Source organism: Sciurus vulgaris, assembly GCF_902686455.1.
Source record: "Sciurus vulgaris genome assembly, chromosome: 13".
Lineage (NCBI taxonomy): Eukaryota > Metazoa > Chordata > Mammalia > Rodentia > Sciuridae > Sciurus > Sciurus vulgaris.
In genome coordinates this window covers 77,180,382-77,200,179 of record NC_136474.1, presented here as the reverse complement: position 1 = coordinate 77,200,179, position 19,798 = coordinate 77,180,382, and the positions used below count along the sequence as shown (strand labels likewise).

The 19,798-nt window shown below is 37.2% G+C and overlaps 1 protein-coding gene across 2 annotated transcripts in view; it reads right to left on the bottom strand.

Annotated features, from left to right (window-relative positions):
* Window positions 1-19,798, bottom strand: part of DCC (DCC netrin 1 receptor) — a 1,229,995-nt gene that overhangs the window by 397,557 nt on the left and 812,640 nt on the right. For both annotated transcript variants that reach the window (XM_079109018.1, XM_079109019.1), the window contains exons 10-11: window positions 2,152-2,300; window positions 135-273 (exon numbers count right to left, since the gene is read on the bottom strand). In XM_079109018.1, the coding sequence (XP_078965144.1) occupies window positions 135-273; window positions 2,152-2,300 (288 nt within the window). The remainder of the gene's footprint in view (window positions 1-134; window positions 274-2,151; window positions 2,301-19,798) is intronic.

Here is a 19,798-nt window from a genome sequence, read left to right as displayed (position 1 = left end):
ATTTAATTTGTTCTAAAATAGTCCATGAAACTTTAGTCAGGAAGCCTTGAAAATGGAATCTTTTTCATACATGCCAATAATATTTCATTATTTTAGCAAATGTGCGAACAAAATTTCACTGTTTAATCACTTACCGTCAGAAAGCGTAACCACTGTGATATCCTCAGTAGACACTCCTGGTCCATAGCGATTATAAGCTAAGAATCGAAGAGTATATTCCGTGAATTTTTTCAAGCCTTCCAGTTTATAAGAGAGTCCATCAACCTCTATATTCTGTAGACACAAAACGTCAAAACTATTATTAAGGAGGTGCATTAAAGCAGGCATGGCAGCCTTTCTGTGTAATCAGTGAAATGGACATTAGACTCCCGCTCACTAAAGTACATTCTAGCCTATTATGAGTTGTTGTAAAACCTTACCTGTGACACACACTCTCCCACTGAGCCCACCCTGCTCTGTAAACTCCTTATAAAAATAGCATTATGGCTATTTTTATAGCCATTAAGTTCCAATTTTTTAACACGACCCAGTGTATTGAATGGTAAAGGTTATTCCACCCACACCAAATTCCTGACAAGCAGAAGGTAGTTGTAGGAACATGGGAACAAAGATTGGTTCCCGTACTCCAAATGGAATAATTTACCAAGAATCCATGGATTTGCTCCATTGCTTGCTGACATGTACCCACAGCTCTTGAAAGTCTCAGATACTTGCCAAGAGTTTTATCTCCCCAATAGCTGTGAAGCAGGTTGAAATAGTTGGCACTTCACAGCTGCAGTCAATGAGGTCCTGAAGGTGAAGATTACTGTGGAAATTGGAGCCAGCACCCACCAGAGGACCCCTCATTTAGTTCTCCAGGATGATCCCCACACTCAATCTACCTTGGGTGAGGCTACTTTTTAATTTATTTAAATGGGCTGGGGGAAATGAATACCTGAGGACTGAGATATATAGAAAGTTAGGTCAAACAGGTAGTTGAAAAATAAGAGTTAAGAATGCCAGGGGAGCTGGATGTGGTGGTGCATGTCTGTAACCTCAGGGACTCTGCAGGCTGAAGCAGGAAAATTGCAAGCACAAGTTCAGCCTCAACAACTTAGGGAGGCCCTAAGCAAGGCAGCAAGACTCTGTCTCAAAATAAAATAAATAAATAAATAGAAAGGGCTGGGGATATGGTTCAAAGGTTAAGCACTCCACATCTGTGGGTCTATTCCCTGGTGCAAAATAAGAATAAGAATAAAGATAGGATTATATAGGAGCAGCTCATGGAGTGCTCTTTATCGTGGAACTTGGCTCTTGACACTCTGAACTGTGTCAGCTGTCTCCCTGTCTCCCTCTCTCCCTGCTCCTGCCTCTCTTTTGAGGTACTAGCTTTAGCTAGGCAGGCCCTCTATCACTGAGCTATAGCCCTAGCTCAGTTTCAGGATTTAAGTAAAACTACTGTGAATGCAGTTTATGTGGAAGAATGAAGGCGACCTCATGGTTAGTAGCCTTCACAAAACAGAGAACTCTCAGATTCTGAGGTCACTTTGCTATTTAGTTCTCCCCTTATCTGTGTATGTTCTCCACATGAAGCTGATGATCTGGAAGTAAACATCTCAATAGTCATATGGATGTCAAAAACCAGAATTGCTGACTTCCATTTGTCTCCCCCAAAGACTTATTTGCTCTTGCTTTATCTGAACAGCTAATCTGCCTCTTTTCAGGCATCTGTGTTAATAACAAATTAGAAACAAAATTCAAGGAGGGTGATGGTGAAGATAGAAACAATCCAATAAGGAAGAATGGAAACAGCTGTCTGCCTAAGGCCACTGGATATAAGGATCATGTATCCAGATGTATTCCCTCCTTAGATAGTAAAGTGCAAAGCCTTTGCATTCGTTCAAATGTGGTTATGCATGCTGGCTCAGGCTACTGCATATTCAGACCAAAAATGGGCATCCTCTCTGTGAACCCCAGCGTACAGTCTATTTGCCTTTTTCACACAGAATTCAATTAAATTGCTTAAACTTTTCAATAACAAGTACCTTAGAACTAAACAACCATCCAATGAATATGTTTAACACTGAACTGTATCAGGAGCTTGCAGTTCTCCTTCTCTAGCCGGAGAGCCACCCGGTGGACAGAAGCTGTGTGACTCATGCCCTTACCTACCTGTTCTTTCCCTGTGGACACCTCAGTGCAGAATAATCTGTAACCTTGGACTGGACCATTTGCATAGGCAGGGGGTTCCCAGGTAATTAGAATTGAGGTAGGTGAGGTAGATACAGCTTGCAGGTTTTCTACTGGCCCTGGAACTTGCACTGTATACAAAACAAATTGATTAGGATAAAAGGGTTCACTTCTGGGAAACAAATAAGATTGCAACTTCTCTAGTTCTAGGAAAAAAAATAGCAAAATGTACAATTTTAGAGCCATATGGAATATCAATATATAAAATATAAGCAAAATCTTGAATCACTTAATTTTACAAAATAAGAGAAAGCTTATATTAATTGAATTACTTATTTTATTATTAAAGAAAATTGCCAAGAAGTATAAATGACTAAGATAATGATAGAAAAGAGTGGGATTCTGAATCTAAATTCTTAATCTGAATAATTTTCCACTCCACCAGTGTACCATTGGCTTGTGTATTGCTAATAACTGTAGAAGGAAAAGAGAAAATGCAATTAGAGTACTTAAACATTTCATTTATATTTATTATTCAAATAGGCAGGACAAGTATGGATAATTTATAATATTGTTATTATTTAAGTCAGCAACTTAATATCTTGCTTGACTCTGGTCCTTTAAATAATTTTCAGGATTCATTTTCAATTTTACTTTCTAGTGTTCCATTTTCTCTCATAACAATTAGTCTACTTAATCAAATATAAGTAACTTGCTTATTAATGCAATTGGATAACCTAGGTCCACAATTAATCAACACTTGTTTCCAGGTATTTCAAGATGCAGAAAATTTCAGATTTTTACTATAAGAGCCCATGTTTCTATTTTTGTATCTGTTGTCTTAATGGATTTCTGCCTTTTCATGGTCTACAAGCCATATCATCCATAATTATTTTGTGTTCACATTGTCCCAGATTTGACTTGTGAGGTCCTCTGTAAGTGGGTTCCTCTGTTCCTGTGACCTGGCCCTTCATTTAGTGGAGCATTTCCTTTCTTTCTGATGCATTTTGATCCTGCCCTACCTCTGGAATCACTTTCCCCAGGATTTTTGGTTCTTGGTTGTGGGGATTGGCATTAAAGACAAAAATCTGAATGATCGGTGTTGTTAATTGCTACTTGAAGGTTTTTGCTTCTAGGTCTTTTCAGTGCACAGAGCTAAGACACATTTGTGCATGAGTAGACCTACTACCCTCACGTTTATATGTTTACATGAGCTTTAGTAGATACTTTGTATGTAGTTTTCACGTCTCCCATTGCAGTCCACCTTTCCTTGGTTTGGCCTTGCCTTCCCCTTCTTCTCCATGTATCCTTTCCTCCACAGGAGGACCCTTGATCCTGAAGAGTTGGACTTTTGACAGACAAGAGTATTCCTACCTCAGTCCTCTTCCAGGAAAGGATAATTTTTCTATGACAACATTCTGTTCTGCAAAGGAAACTTTGGGGGACAATGCTGAATACCAGGGAGTATTACCTCATGTCACAATTTACATGATATAATTAGAAGTGGATTAAAATAAAGCAGTCATTTTATTTCATGGGGAAAAAAGAGCAAAGCAAAGTAAAAGCCTGTCCACTAACATTGTTCAACTAGATAGTATTTTAAACAAGTTTTAAGAACAAATAATTTGTATGGTTTTGATTAGTTATATATTCATAAGAAAAATGCAAAGAGAGTATTTCTGATTTGGAATTTGTTGTTCCTCTAAGGAAGAACAATAGCGAAAGGAGTGAAGGCTCTGAGTTCCAGGAACTTGCAGAAGATATACATGTAATGCGAGGGACTCAGGATTTTAACCTGGCTCACACAGAACATACCAGCATGACCCAGTGGTATATGAAGTATCAGTCAGATGCATTCCTTCTTGTTTTCTTACAGCTTAACTGAAAAAGCATTATTTGCCATAAACATAACTTAATCTGGGAGAAACTACTCAGATTTTAAAATGACCCAAATCCCATTTCTGTTGTGAGATGTAACACATTCAAAGGAGGTAAAAGTTCACCCCCAGAAGACTGGGAGACTACAATCTAGTGGATGTATGGGAGAAAGGAACAGATGGTAATGTTTGGGAAATATCTGCTCATTCTGCCCACTAAAGCAAATGAGGTGATGGAAAGTGATTGAATAGAGTCCAAGTTTCAAGGAGCAAAGAGAAAAACGTGAACTTGCACCTCCACCTCACTCTGCGCCTGAACTATGTGTCGACTTGGCAGAGAAGCGAAGAATGTTGGGGGTGCCCATGCTATTCTGTGAGTTTCCTGAGGATGCAGATGTGGCCCAAGAGAGAGGCTAGGGGGGCTCATCCACCCAGAGTGAAGGACCTGAGCATGTGGAAGAACAAGCTGAGAGTGCAGAACAGGGCATGATCGGGGGAGGGAGTGTGAGCACAGCCCACCTAGGACTCCCAGGCAATCATTCAGAGTAGGACAGGTGTGGGAATCAGATTTGCCAAGCATATGATCACTTCCATCAGGTCCTGAGGAAAATACACCTCAGGGATGGCGGCGACTCCAGGCGGCACGCCCCTCCTCCCCCTCCAAAACCTAGTCACAGCTACTTGGGGTCCTGGCTCTCTTTCCAGGGCAAATAGCCAGAACATTCCATTTTCTTTCGCAAATAATAGGAGCAACTGTCTTCTATACTGAGATATTATGCACAATGATTGCTACACAGGAAGAATTCAATGACTGTGTCAACTGAAGGACTTCATGTACAATTACGCATGTTACCAAAAGTCGGAAGACTGAAACACACTAAGTAGTATATATAACCCTCTTGAGTTTGTTGATTCAGCTTTGCTATCACAGGTGGTCAGAAAATAGAGTTTTATCAATACACTAGACTAGAACTGAAGTTGGTATGGGCACCTACGTGCTCTATAGGCATGTGAGCTTTTGTGCCTTTTGCCTGTCTTGTAATTTCTTTATATTCATGTGGTTAATTGTGGTTGATTAGAGAATATCAGGCAGTTATTACCCTAATTTGGACTCTGTTCACATGGGTAGTGCCAACTCTAACATTTACTCATCAATTGTATTTGTCCGCCTTCCTAATGGTCATTGGACACAATTAGGAAGAAATGTGTGCTTGGCTTTCCAGAAGGATTTCAAACAGAGATAATAGACACTGCAAATAAAAAGGAAACTTTGGAGCATTTAGTTCAAGTATTCATAAGCCACCAAAGTGCTTTCACAAGTTACCAGCCAAACAAGGACATTCTCTTTGCTGCAGCAAAGTTTCCAGTTGCTTTTATTCCTAAGAAAGGATTGCCCTTCAATATTAAATTGTTCCATACTTTAACTCTTTTGACTTAAATATATAATTTATTTTATGATATTAAAGTACTGGAAGATTTTGTTTAGTATTCTCATATATTAAAATAAAAATGCCATAATTCTATGTTGGTTGGAATAAATATAAATATCAAAACATGGATTACCATCAAGTTATACATATATTTTATTCAGAAAACACCAGACTACTGATTTAGAGCAAAATATTGCCTGCATGTAGGATATTCTTCTTGACAACATTCCTGTGTCAAGACAGAGTCTTGACACTAGCTATTAAATGCTTATTCTTCTTCACAAAAGTGCTACAAATTCAGATTCATGAATTCCCTAGTATTTTCCCTTTGAATTAAAACCTTGACATATATTTGGATAGTATATCATTTTATGTTAATTATTGGTTTATATGTATATATATACATGTATATATTTGTGCATTTATTCAGTCATATCCATAAATTATGTTTAATTTATATAGGTTTACATATGTAATATGTTATAAGCATATGAGTTGCAATCAAGAGAATAAAAAGGCATACTCAAAAATGTTCACGAATGGGAATTAGATGTGAAATCAATACAGTTAACAGCTCTAGCCCTCCATTTCATTACATTTTAGTATGTCAGTCAAGAAACTTAATGGGCTTAACCGCTCATCATTTTCAAGATGTTTTTAATAGTCTCCACTGATCTCCTCGTTGGACAATAATTTTGTGGCAAACTGCATCTAATTTTTCTCCATCTCCATTCAAGTTACCTGTTTCTTCAAAGAATGGAAAGATTTCAGAATAGATACTTGCAGAATCTATGCAAGTAACTCATCAATCAATGTCAGATTAGCCAACCACCTTTTAAAATTTCAATATTGCATTACAGTACAAATTCATTATAACACCTGTATCTAAGAACAAATTAAATAGTTATGTTGGATTAAATGAGATATATTACATGTCAGTATTTGCACTGAGAGTAGTAATTTCTGACTATACATAAATTTATAGGATAACAAGGCACATTATAATGAAATCTTGTTGCATATAAACCTGAGTGATTTTATATAAAAGTCAGCTACAGGCATGGTGGCACATGCCGGTAATCTTAGCAACTTGGGAGACTGAAGCAGGAGGATTGCAATTTGAGGGCAGCCTCAGCAACTTAGTGAAACTCTGACTCAATATAAAAAAATGTTAAAAGGACTGGGGTGTAGTCTGTTGGTAAAGAAAGCACTGTTGGTTTCAATTCCCAGTAGCAAGGAAAAAAAAAAAAGCTAGTCAAATCTTTAATGCAACATGGATAATCACATACTCATATGGAAGACTCTGTGTGTGTGTGTGCATATGCAAGAGAAAGAAGGGAAACTACCTTGATTTAATGAGCTACAGTTGAATAATTACAGATGACGGGAAGTCTGACATTCTTAAATCTACCTGTGAGAGGGATCTGTCCCTACCAAGAAGTCTATGACCCCTCTGATGTTGTATGCAATTTTTAGAAATGAAATATATATATTTTTGGAGGTATGTGGGCCACAGTTTCTATCATTGATGCCTATGATCCCCAAAGTTCTGACTCCTAATGAATTAGATAATATCTCTGCTTTCTTTTGGTTCTGAAAATCAGTGAGTATCATTGAATTACTTGTAGTGATTGCTATTGATACTATCATAGGAACTATGGCAATGGTTTTATTTTAAAGAGACATCTATAGCATTTAATCAAATGTTAGTGTTTTCAAAGCTGAAATATGTTTGTAAAACTAGATTTCTCTTTCAATTTTCATATCATGAGTATTTCAAAGGCATTTGAATTCATCTGGTATAATTTACTAAATATTTTATGTTTTATAAGATATATGACTCCTAGAGATTGAGAAGTCCTAACACATAAATTAATTCATCCATCCTTCTTTCCTTCCTTCCTTCCTCTCTCCCTCTTCCTCTCTTTTTCTTTCTTTCTTTCTCTTTTTTCCTTTGTTTCTATTCAAATACCTATCTATTTACCTGCTCATCTGCCTGACTTTGAAAGACCTAAATTATGATTGATCAAATATATGTTTCTTAAGAGTTTAAGTAATCCCTTCTTCAAAATATGAATGTGAATATAAGGATTTCAAAGAAAAAAGCTGTAGAAAAATCAAGGCATGCTGCTGTCTTAATAATATGGAATGAGGCTGATCTGATGCCTCTTAGCCATTATACTGATATTTCTCAGCTGGAAGTTCAAAATGAAGACAAATGTTAGTGTCAGAGGATATGTAGTTGAACATTTGAATATTTAAAGTTTTTTTAAAATGACTATGTAGTTCAATGAGTTCTAATGTCCCTAAATCATAAAATTAACAGTCATGTTTTTTTAAGGACCGAAGTAAGTGAATTTGAAAAATAAAAATGTCACATGTAATGTCATTCAAATAGTGACCTATAACTTAGATGCCCTCAACTCAGAATCCTGAGAATAATTCTATTTCTTTATCAGTTTACTAATTTAAAAATTCTTCTTGAGCCTATTTGAAAAGATGGATAACAACAAATCTAAGTAATTATCTGAAGTGATCCAAATGGATTCACATCACAAAGCTCTCTTCCTTTAAGCAACAGCTTCTATAGCCAACGAATTCCTCAATGAACATGTTTCAAATGTGAGTCATTTATGAAACTACTTGCATTTATTGATAATAAAGTGCATGCTTTGATTGCCTCCTTGATTTTTTCTCCTGTAGTTAACAGCTTTAATGATATTTCTATGAAATCTGCTTCTATTCTGTATGGGGAATGCAACATCAAAAAGCCTGCAGGCAATGTAATTATTAACATAATGAAACCCCTTCTTGAATGAACTATATACATAGTTAGGAGATATGACAGTAATTTGGCAAGGAAGAAGCAAAAACTATGGGGTAGGTTTCTAATATGAAACCACAGGAGTCTGACAAGGTTTCACTGGAGAAAGCAGTTATTACCTGTTCATTTTGCTTTCAGTTTTAATAGGCACTCTCTGCTCACTCATGACGCACTCCACTGTGCTACTGTGTGTATATGTGTGTATAAACATGTAAGGAATAGATCTAGATACAGAAAAACACATATAATATATATGATATATATAATTTATATATTACTTATATACACACACACACACACACACACACATATATATATATATATATATATATATATGAATATATTAAGTGATGGGTATTTCTGACAGTCTAATAAAAGTAGTTCCTGGAAAAAAATTTAGACCTGAAAGTGGATTTCTTATGATTCAATGCAGAACTTGAAGTGTTTAGGTACTAAAAATGATTTCAGGAGTTGACCACAAGATGAGGTTCTTTTAGGGCAGTAACTAAGATTTTTAATTAATACAAACCTGGCAATAGTGTATCTTGGTAAAGTATGTAAAGCATTTTGAATTTCACTTTGTAAAACAAAGTCAATCAATCTCTAGAAACACAAATTTTAGTGCAGATTCCTGACTTTGCAGCTGAGATCTCAAGTGATTTAAACTGGAGATTTCTAAGCAATGTCTAAGGCCAATGTTTTTATGACCTAGAAAAATCACCTAAAATACTAAACATTGAAGATAAAAACAAAGTTCTAGCCAAATATGCTTAACATTATATATTACATATTAGTGAAGGCTTGATGTCATATAAACCTGATCTCATTTAAAAAGATGTTTTTTTCCCAAAATAGCATGGATCTGGTTACTCTCCATCGTGATTGAAAAGTTTAGATAAAAGAAGCAGCTGATTTTAAAGTCTGATTATATTTTGCATGTGCTTAGCATTCAGTGCTTTCTCCAGCACTCTGACATATCTTATTATGTTAGAAATTTTCAAGGAATTTATTAAGACAGAGAACACACACACACAAAAAAAAAAAAAAAACTAAAGAGGAATAACAGACCTTAGATAAACAAGGCTAAGAGCAGGCGATTAAGTACATAGGAATTTCAGAAATATGTCTGTCATCAAATATACTGAAATCCGGAATGGTAATGGGAACCTTCAGTTCCAAACACTTCTTGAAGAACACTGAGGAATTTCACTAATGAGAAAAGGGACAGAGTTGTTTAAGAATGTAGGATGAATCCAATGAGTCAGAAAATATAGATATGAATGAATTTAGTGGTTAATGGTTTTGATATTGGCCTTTGGAGAACAGAACTTACAAGTTAGTGAACAGAGAGAAAAACAGGGAAGGCTTCATGATGAAGACTTCAAGTAAACATAATGAGAATAATTCCAACATGAACTAAATTAATGTTTGTGCAGGGAATCTCACAAAAAGGAAGCAAGCCATTTCCCTCAAATCATGGGATTATCATTAAATTGCTTTTCTATTTTGTCGAGGCCCTTCAGCAAATCAAATAATGTTCTACCAATCTCAGGAAAAGGTAGTATCTCTTATGATACTTAAAGTTCAAAAATTCTCCCAATATCAACTCTGAACAAGATTTTCTTAGGAATTCAGAATTTCTATATCACAGAGTTATTATAAGAATCATAGGAAATTATAATAGCTCCATGATATAGAAATTCTGAATTTCTGAGAAAAATATTGAAACAAAGTGTTCAACATAATATGTAGATAATAGTGTTGTTAAAATCAAGTTCCATAAATTTCTCCAAAGTTTTATTCTCTCCACAGACACTTAGAAGAACTAGAATTCTTGTCTTAATTCTCAGGATTGTTTGAAGAACATAAAGAGATGAAGCAGGGAGATGAGAAACCCTGTTTTGCACAGATGCCTACAGGTGTACCGTGAGTCCTAACCAGAATGATGTTTATAAACCAAACCTGGCCAAAAGAATGCTTTATGAAAGAGCCCAGAGTTTCCTGAAGTGTCATCACAAATGCATGTTGAGACTCTGCACCTCCTCATAAATAACCCTCATGGTGTTACTTTTGTTGTTTTATTTCCATAATATGCAGACAATACATTGATGTTTAATTCTTACAGAAGAGTCGCAAACAGAAGGGCCCAGGAAGGGCATTTGCTTGTCTCTCACTTAGTTCCCACTGATTTGAGACTCATGTGTACGTCAAGACAGCATTTCTTCACACAAAAATCTCAGTTGTCTATAAATAGATATGCATCAGAGAAACTTGTGTCATCAGTTCATGCAGAAGCCAGAGTGTTTCCCATGGTGATAATGTAACTAAATCCCAGCAACCTCTTTTGAAGTTGGCTTGTACTATGGTCAGTATAGGAAGAATCAATATCTGATGTTTGTAGTTTTAATAGAGCAATAAATGACATGTATAGATTGCTTTTATAAAAGAGCCCTGCTGCTATTTACTAGAGAAGGAAGCAGCAATCTTCTGTAGACAGTCAAGTGAGCAGATTTTTCTACATAACAGCAAAACGATCTTACCTTAAAAGATACCATCTCTTTGGGGAAGAAATTTATTGTTTATCTATTTCCAGGCCTTAAAAGATAAGCAACTGCCTTGGGTAAACTGGCTCTTTGGGGAAGGACTATAAATTAAGGAAGAAATTTAGAACTCTATTCCCCTATACAGATTTCACAGAAGTCAGAGTTCTGGGCTACTCTGACTCAGGAAATGCCAGCAAATCTCATCCAGCAAGTCTTCAGTAACAGAGACCAGTAGTCAAGAATGTATGCTCCAGATACCCTGTGTTCAAATTCAGAACCTTCACTCAGGCTGTGTGGCCAAGGTCAAGCTACTCAACATCTTTGAACTGAAATTTCCTGATCTTTAAAAAAATGGGGTCTATATGAATTTCTAGCTGGTTAGGTCTGTTGTGAAGATTCATAATCAATAATTTATGAATGGTGACTGGCACAAATGAAATGCTCAGTAAATATTAACTAATGTTTAGCTGGCCAGACACTATGAAAACTGAAGGGAGAAACGTCCATAGAACTCACCATCAAAGGCAATAGGACCATAAGGAGCCAGGAGGAGAGGAGTCCAAATGAAGTAGGAGATATTTCCAGAGGCCAGACCAGTCCTTCAAGGTCTTGGGAGGATGCTGATGTTTTATTTTAAGAATCAGAGATAAATTGGGGGGGGGGGGGCTTAGGCATTTTTGCACTCTGCTATAGAAAGAATGAACTTAAGGGGCAAAAGGGACGCTGGGACATCACTCAGTAATCCACATGAAAGGTGCACGGCTTGAATCAGAATGACAGTGAGGTAGAATCAGATGGAGAGGCAGAGAAGGGGATGCATCTAGGACACGGACGTGTGGAAGGTAAAGTCAACAGGCGGGGGGCTGGAGGTTGGAAGAGTGAAGGCGAGTCAGCAGTGAGCATGAAAACTACTGTGCTGATTTGCCCAGCTGGGGTATTTTGGTGGTGTTTTCTGAAATGGGAAGCTCTTGGAGAAACTAAACTGAGCAGGTGTGTGGGGTCCAGCCACGTGGGTGGGTGGCTATCACAGCTTCAGCACCACATGGGATCTACAGTGCTTGACTATATACAGACGGGTCCAGCTGGCTCTTTATCCCCATATAAATCGTCATGACCTCGTGTTTTTCTCCATCTTTTCCTTCTCTTTTAATTTCTTGGACTCCCAGCTAGTTAATTTTACACTCTGCTTCCAGGAATGTCTTCATCAAGACGTGTACTTTCTTTATTTATTTCTTCAGCAAAAGTGTTCTCTTGCATTTTCCCATATATAGTCAGCTGCTTTTCAGGAACATCACCCTAGTTTCCAGATCTTGTGATTATCTGTTTATTCTGCTTCAACTTAGCTCCTTTAAATTGACACCTTGATCCTTTTTGCAGCATTCAAAATAATTGTCTCAATTAACAGATCAGACTGTACTAAGGCAATGTATTTCTCAGCAATGTATATGCATATTAAAAAAATCTGCTCACTTACTTTCTTGACATTTGGGGATGGGGGCAGGGGACAGGTCAAGATTAAATACCTTTCCTAACAGCAGCAACAATAAAAATTCCAATAACAATGAACCTGGGTGCACATCTGACCTTGACAATTTTGAAATTAATATTCACTTTGTGATTCCCTTGACATTTATCAGTGAGAAGCACTTTTAATGCCCTTCCACATACATGCATGCCAGAGAAAGATTGATAATCACAGAGGGCAGAAAACCCAGTAGTTCTATATCTCTACAAAGCATCTAAAAGGCTCCCGGTCTGCTGACTGAACCACACTGAGGATTAAGTTTATTTTATTTTCAGTATTCAAAAGATAAGAAGTTTATTAACCACTTGGAAGACTTGGGTTTGTTCAGAGATAGCAGCCAGAAGACAGACTTCAGCAGTAAATCATAGAAGTTGGAGAGAGACTATAGGTAAAACTGAGCATAGGACCACGGGTGTGCTGCTACAGAGCAAAATATCCCATTCCTTTCCCCAACTCCACCTCATTTTCTTTTATTTCCATTAGTGCTATAAAGTGTCAGATCAATTATAAATAAATCACTTTAATTCATGTTCAAAGGCTCTTAGTTATGATGTTGAAAATTATAAAGTAAGGAAAATAATAGTTAAATGTGAATGAGATACTTCTTTCAGAAATAATTATTTGAGATTGGTCAAACTAAAAAACAGCCTTGCAATAACTCTGAAATTCAACTTAATGAAAGACTGGCCACCTTCTTGACTTCCTGGTTGACATAAAACACAAAGTTACACATTTCAGCCACCACCATCTAATATCATGTGAACTATGACTATTTATGTGCAACTTGAAATTTTCAAGTAGGCACATTTTTGAAAGATAAAAATTAATATAATTTATTTTAATAACATTGAACTCAATTCATCTGAAACATTATTTCAAAACATAATGAATATAAAATCTTAAAAATATTATATTATTCTTTCACAATCTTTAACATGCTGGATTTTACACTTGTAGCACACATCACTTCAGGCCAGTCACATTTCAAGTACTCAATAGCCACTTGTGATTAGTGGCTGCCTTCCAGAACTTTGCAGGTATGGACAACCATAGTAGCATGATCCAAAACCTTTTGAATGGGAATGGCAGGGGGGGTAACTCAAAACTTATAAAGAAGTTGACAAAATACTATAAGAACATTGAGGACATAAAAGCACATTATAAAGTGGTCATATTAAACAAGCTTCTAAGTTTAAACACTGTGGCATAATCTAAAATGTCAGTGAGATATTAAATTCTCATATTGTTATTTGTATTTACATATGATATTAAATGATGAAACATACCACTGGAAGTGAGAGAAACTCATTTCTGAGAGTCCTAAGCATTTTTGGGAAGAACTGGAACTGAACTACAAATTAATTAGAAAAATGGAAGTAGTGAGTGTTTTTATTTTACTATAAGGCAATAAGAGAGGGATTGGAATCAAGACAGTCAGCTGAAGGTCAAGATCAAGGAGGTGATTTATAACTGAGAGTAGAAATTAGGTACTTAGAATGATGTTCCTGAGCTTAGTATAACTCACCCACATTGGCTTATTCTCACTATGTTGGAATTTCAAAAATAATGTTATCATAGCTATATTCTCTGAATTCATTTCTAATAATGGTGAACTGATGAAAACTTTAACTCATTAAAGAACTATTGTTAAAATGTAGTTAATGTTTGCTTTTTGTGCCTTTCCCCCAAATTATCATGGTTAACTCAGTTTGTGCGCGCGCGCCCACACACACACACACACACACACACTGTGCCAGGAATGTTATGCTAGGTTCAAACCCCATCCCTGACACCATTAGTTTTGTCACATTTAATTCTGTCATGTAAACTGTTGGAGTTGGGTTGGGCCAGAATTTTTACTCAAAGAATATTTTATAGGTACAGAGACTTGCCACGGGCCGAAGTTGACAGATTTTAAGGTAATGATATGTAATTACTATTTCGGACCATAACTGTTGAAATCTGCGTCCAGATAGTGGTATCTGTGTCTGGGAGGAAATGATTGCAGGGACTTTCATCAACTGAAGGTCGAACAGTGGAAATAAAAGTGTGTGGTTCTGTGGTTCGTGTAGTTACAGATCCACTGGCAGCTTCAGTAACTGTACCTATGGACTCAAGCAGTCCCAGTAGTCTGCACTCCTTACTGTTCAGAGTGCCATGTCCCACAGCCTATAGGGCAGGGTTAGAGTTCTGAAGGAAGGGAAAAAGTAGAAGAGTATCAGATATGATTTTAAAAACAGGAATGCCACTTAACATCAATATTTCTTTCTTGCTTGAGAGAAAATGACCAAACTGATTTTAAAGTGAAAAAGGTCATTCCTTAACTAAATAATTGCTTACTGCTCAGACTATAGGGACTCTTACTAAAAATTCATAGCATCCATACATCTACATCGATATCAATAGGGTAGTATAAAGGGTTGAACAGGTACTCGTGGGTATTCAGGTACTCGTGGAACCTCAGAATTTGGACTTATTCAGAATTAGGTCTTTGCAGATACAATTAGCACAGATGAAGTCATACTGGATTAAGGTGCCCCCTAAATACAGTGTGACTGGTGTTTTTATAGAAGAGGAGCAGACACACAGGGCCTAGATGCAGAGAAGAGAAGGTCATGTGAAGCTGTAGACCGAGTGTGGAGGAATACAGATACAGGGCAAGAAACGCAAGGATTGCCAGCATCCACCAGAAGCCAGGAAGGGCAAGGAAGGCTTTTTTCCTAGAGGGACCGTGGCCCCACAGACCCTTGAATTCCAGATTCTAAGGCTCAAGAGTAGTGAGAAAATGTATTTCCATTGTTTTAAGCCAACGAGTTTGTGGCACTTTGTTAGGGCAGCCTAGGAAATTAAGACATAGAGTATGATCCTTATTTTATAAGAATAAAGTGAGAATCAGAAAGGGCAAGTGATTTCCTCAAAAATACATGTTAAAAGTACAGAGTATTTTAGTTTAGAAACCAGGCCTTTTTCTTATTTGCTTAATGCTCTTTCTATTGCAGGAAGAGAACTGTGATTATTTCAGGCCTGCTGTATAATGTCACTGGTGAACCAGGAATCTTGACAGAGGGGTAGTGATCCCACCATTTTATTGATTCACCCTGTGACTGTCCTTAAACACTCTGGTCCCCACGTTTATCCTCTGTAAATTTCAATGATTAGAAGCTGCCATCTCAAAGTTCTCTATGAATTTAGCTGTATGCTTTAGAACACTAGGTAAATGTTTTACATTTTGGTGCCCTTAATTAATGGAAGATCAAAGATCCCCAAGATATGAAAGAAGTAAAGGAAAGGGATATTGAAAGCCAAAAGATGATTTCCTTATTAATTCTGTGGCCTTCTCTTGACCCTAAAACAGGCTTCTGTCTATAAAATTCTGATGCAGTCATAGAAAATCAACCTGTGGATCATCCCTATACTGACATCCCATTAGAATTCAATCTCCTATTTAATGAACACAGACAAAGTACACATTAGAAAACAAGCTGGCTCTGGGCTCATACTCACCCTGGCATTGATTTGCCCCTACTGGATGGATTTCTTGGAAAATCTTGGCAGTTGGAAGACTGGGCTGCAGATATGAGGCTTTCTTTTAGTGGATGCTCCTTTCTGGTATCAGTCACATTAAATTACACTTCCTGGGCCTGACAGGAGGACTTCCAAGAAGGGGCTTCTCTATGGCGGACAAATATTTGAGCATCTTCTGTGCCTGGCAATGCGTATATCCTGTGGTATATGTGGAGTTCCCCCATGTTTTTCCAACCACTGTTCAGCTTTGCCACTATTTGAAGCTAAGTGCTCCACTGTAGTAGCAAAGGCCTGATGTGAGGTATTTTCTTTTATTTTTATGTTCAAAGAATTTCAAAGTTCTTGTTTTGAGCTTGGAGTCTAATTAAATCAAACCAACATACATTTAACGGTCAAACCTAATATGTTAAAAAATAATTCCTGATTTTCCGAACATACCACCCCTCCCCACACACCCTCAAAATCACCTTCTTCCTCAGTTTTCTGATCCCAATAAATAGGGCTGCCCCCCATCTACTTTCTGAAGCCCAAACTCAATAGTAAATGTGACTGCTAGCTTTTCTCCCATCCCACACTCAGTTGCCTGTTGTGCTCCTTTCTTCCAAAGGTATCCTGAATTCTACAGTCCTCAGCTCCTCCAAAATTACCATGGAAACCTAAGCTATCTCTGGATTACACTACTCCATCAGACTCCTTTCTCATCTCCTCCATTCAATTTTTAACATGAAAACAGATGAAGTCACTCACTCCTGCACAGATGTCTCCACCGAAAGTGAAATCCAGACTCCCTTCTGTGGCTTCCAACCTTTTGCCAGACGAGAGGCCCTGCTGCCTTTCAACCCACCTCTGCCACACTCCCTGCTATTTGCTCTGCCAAAATTTAGCCGTTGTTTGCTTTGCCTGTCCAGAATCCTGGCAACTGTTCCTTGGTCTGCCTAAGATGCCTCCCCTAGATATTTGCCAATATCACTCCAAATTCACCAAGGTGTCTCCTTCAGTGCTTGATTCAGAAAATCTTTCCCTGGCCTTCCTATCTAGGGTCATCACTATCCTCCTCCTATCCCCCCACCCCTGTAAACTGTTTTGTTCTTCTGCAAGCTTTTTTTTAAAATTATTTTTACAGACTGCATTTTGATTCATTGTACATAAATGGGGTACATGCTTTATTTTTATCCATTCATTATCTGTCTCCATCACTGAAATATAAACTTCATATGGCTAAATACTGTTTTTTTTTTTTTTTTTTTTTTTCTTTTCTTTTCTTTTTACTGTTGTTTCCTTGGTACCAAGAAACAGAGAGAGGCCCACTGGGTGTATACAATGAATGTTGAATATAATGAATGTATAAATGACATGATGAGGTTGAAACAATTTCGAGGGTGAAAAATGGACTCACGCAGGCTGAAAAATTGAACAATGTGACGAATTAGCTGGGATATGCTTTTTGTTCTTAGAGATATTTAATAAAAAATCTTAAGGAGAAATAGGAGACACTTATGAAATAGCCTAAAGGAGAAGGAAAGCATTCCAGAGAAACATGATTATATGATGAATAATTAGAATCAAGTAAGAGTAATGAAAAATTATAGCAATAGCTAGCATCTATTGAGGGCTGACAATGTGCCAGAAGTGGGCTAAATATCTCACTTAATCATCAGCATCACTGCTCAAAGGTGTACTGTTGCATTCCTGTTTTAAAGGTTTTCTTTCAATGTTCACGACATTCCTGCAAGATGGATATTATCTCCATTTTACATGTGAGGAAATTGTGGCACACAATAGCTAACTTAATCCAGGTAGCTGGTAAAAGCAAAAGCCACAATTGAGACCTAGTGTGTTATGGCTTGGTTGTGAGGTGTCCCCCAAAAGCTCACATGTGAGATAATGCAAGAAGGTTCAGAGGAGAAATGATTGGGTTGTGAGAGTCTTAACCCAATCAGTGAATTAATCTCTGAGGAGATTAACTGAGTAGTAGCTGGAGGCAGGTGGGGTGTGGCTGGAGGAAGTGGTTCATTGCGGGCCTGGCTGGAGAGTGGACTCTCTCTCTTTTTCCCCCCACGCCTGGCCTCTGATTTTTGATGATGCAAGCTGCTTCCCTCTGCCACACTCTTCTACCATGATGTTCTGCCTCAACATGAGCCTGGAGGAATGGAGCCAGCCTTCTATGGACTAAGACCTCTGAAACTGTGAGCCCCCGAAGAAACTTCCCTCTAAAATTGTTCTGGTCAGATCTTTTAGTCACAGCAGTGAAAAAGCTGAATAAAACAGTCCGATTCTGGGTTTCTAATCATCTGCAATCATTGTTCTTAATCATCTTTCACTCTGCTTCTACTTGGGGTACCTGGAACATCGATTCTGGATTTTAATAAGGTGTCAGTGTATGAGTTACTTCTTGCATTGACTGTGGGCTGAGTTCCACAGCTTGATTCTCAATGGACAAAAACCCATGATTATTTCTTTCCAGAAACGAATGGCAATATCTGAGTTTTGATATTAACAGTTATGACTACATCCAATAATTGTCATTACCATAAAATTTTAACCAGAGGCAATCCCCCTTCCTATAAAATATCCTGTGATCAGAAATTATGTCCCAATCCAAGGCCTTATTAGATTGGTTTGGTCTCCTCAATGAGGAAAGACTGAGCTAAAGCAGGAAGCATTTCCACAGAATCAAGGACAGTTGTGCAGGGAACTGCCACTGCCAGATTATTTTTTTCCAAAGGAAAAATTACCTTTATTAAATAATACCTTTATTAAAATAACACAATGCAGGAACTTTGGACTTAGAGAGCAATAGTTTATCATGTTATTGACTTCCTGTGTAACATGTAAGATTTATCGTTTTACAGTAGAATATAATCTGCACTTTAAAAATTCCATTAAAGTGTGAAATGACTAAAAAGTGAGCTTTACTTAATTTTAGTTCAGTATTATATCATGTTAGTCAACAGTATAGTTCATGATGTGATACATTTTAAAATGCACTAAAATACTTAATATTAAAAGCCAACATGTTTGTGTATTGAATTACATATGCATTAAATTATACATTAATCCTATACTAATACTAATATCACTAACTTTAGGCTGAGAAAGAGGAAATAAATTGGCTTCAATAATATGATTTAGGATAATTTACTTTACAGATAAGTTTCCATCAAAAATTTATCCCTACTTCTTTGATGTTCCTATGATTTGAATTGCTTTATGATTTACATAAGGTCCTTTCACCCCACCTTTCATCCTTCTGTTCCCTCTGCAATGTGAGGACTTGGTGTACATATTCTCTTGAGTATGCAGCAACAAGGTCTCATCTATGAAGAGAGCAGCTCTCTTCAGACAACAAACTTGCCTTGATCTCAGACTTTTCAAACTCCAGACTGGAAAATAAACCTCTGTTCTTTATAAATTATGCTGCCTCAGATATTTTGTTACAGCAGCGGAAAGATGAAGACAGAAATCATCTTGCCCTTCTTATTTCATTTTCTATCCCCAAGACTTTAAAGATGGCTTGAAACATCACAATTTTGGTGAAACAAATGTGTATGACAGTATAGATAAAAAGTTCTCACAAGATGGGCAAATGTATAAATACGCATGTGGCAAAATGCCACCTTCCCTTTCTATCTTTACTCTTCATTAGTCATGTTCATCAGCTCTCCATAGAAGGATTCCCTAAAACAGCTCAGCTCAGCTGTTTTATCTTTATCTTTGGAGATTTATTCAGCTACCCCAGCATGACGACAACATCCCCAAAGATGCTTGAGTTGACTTTTGCTCTAATTCAGTTTAGCAAGCAACCTGCTTTCATTTTTGGTAGGGTACATAACCAAACCCCAGGCAAATCCACTTAGGGAAATGCTTACCATTTTCACATTTCTTTTCCTTGTATTCCCTAATAC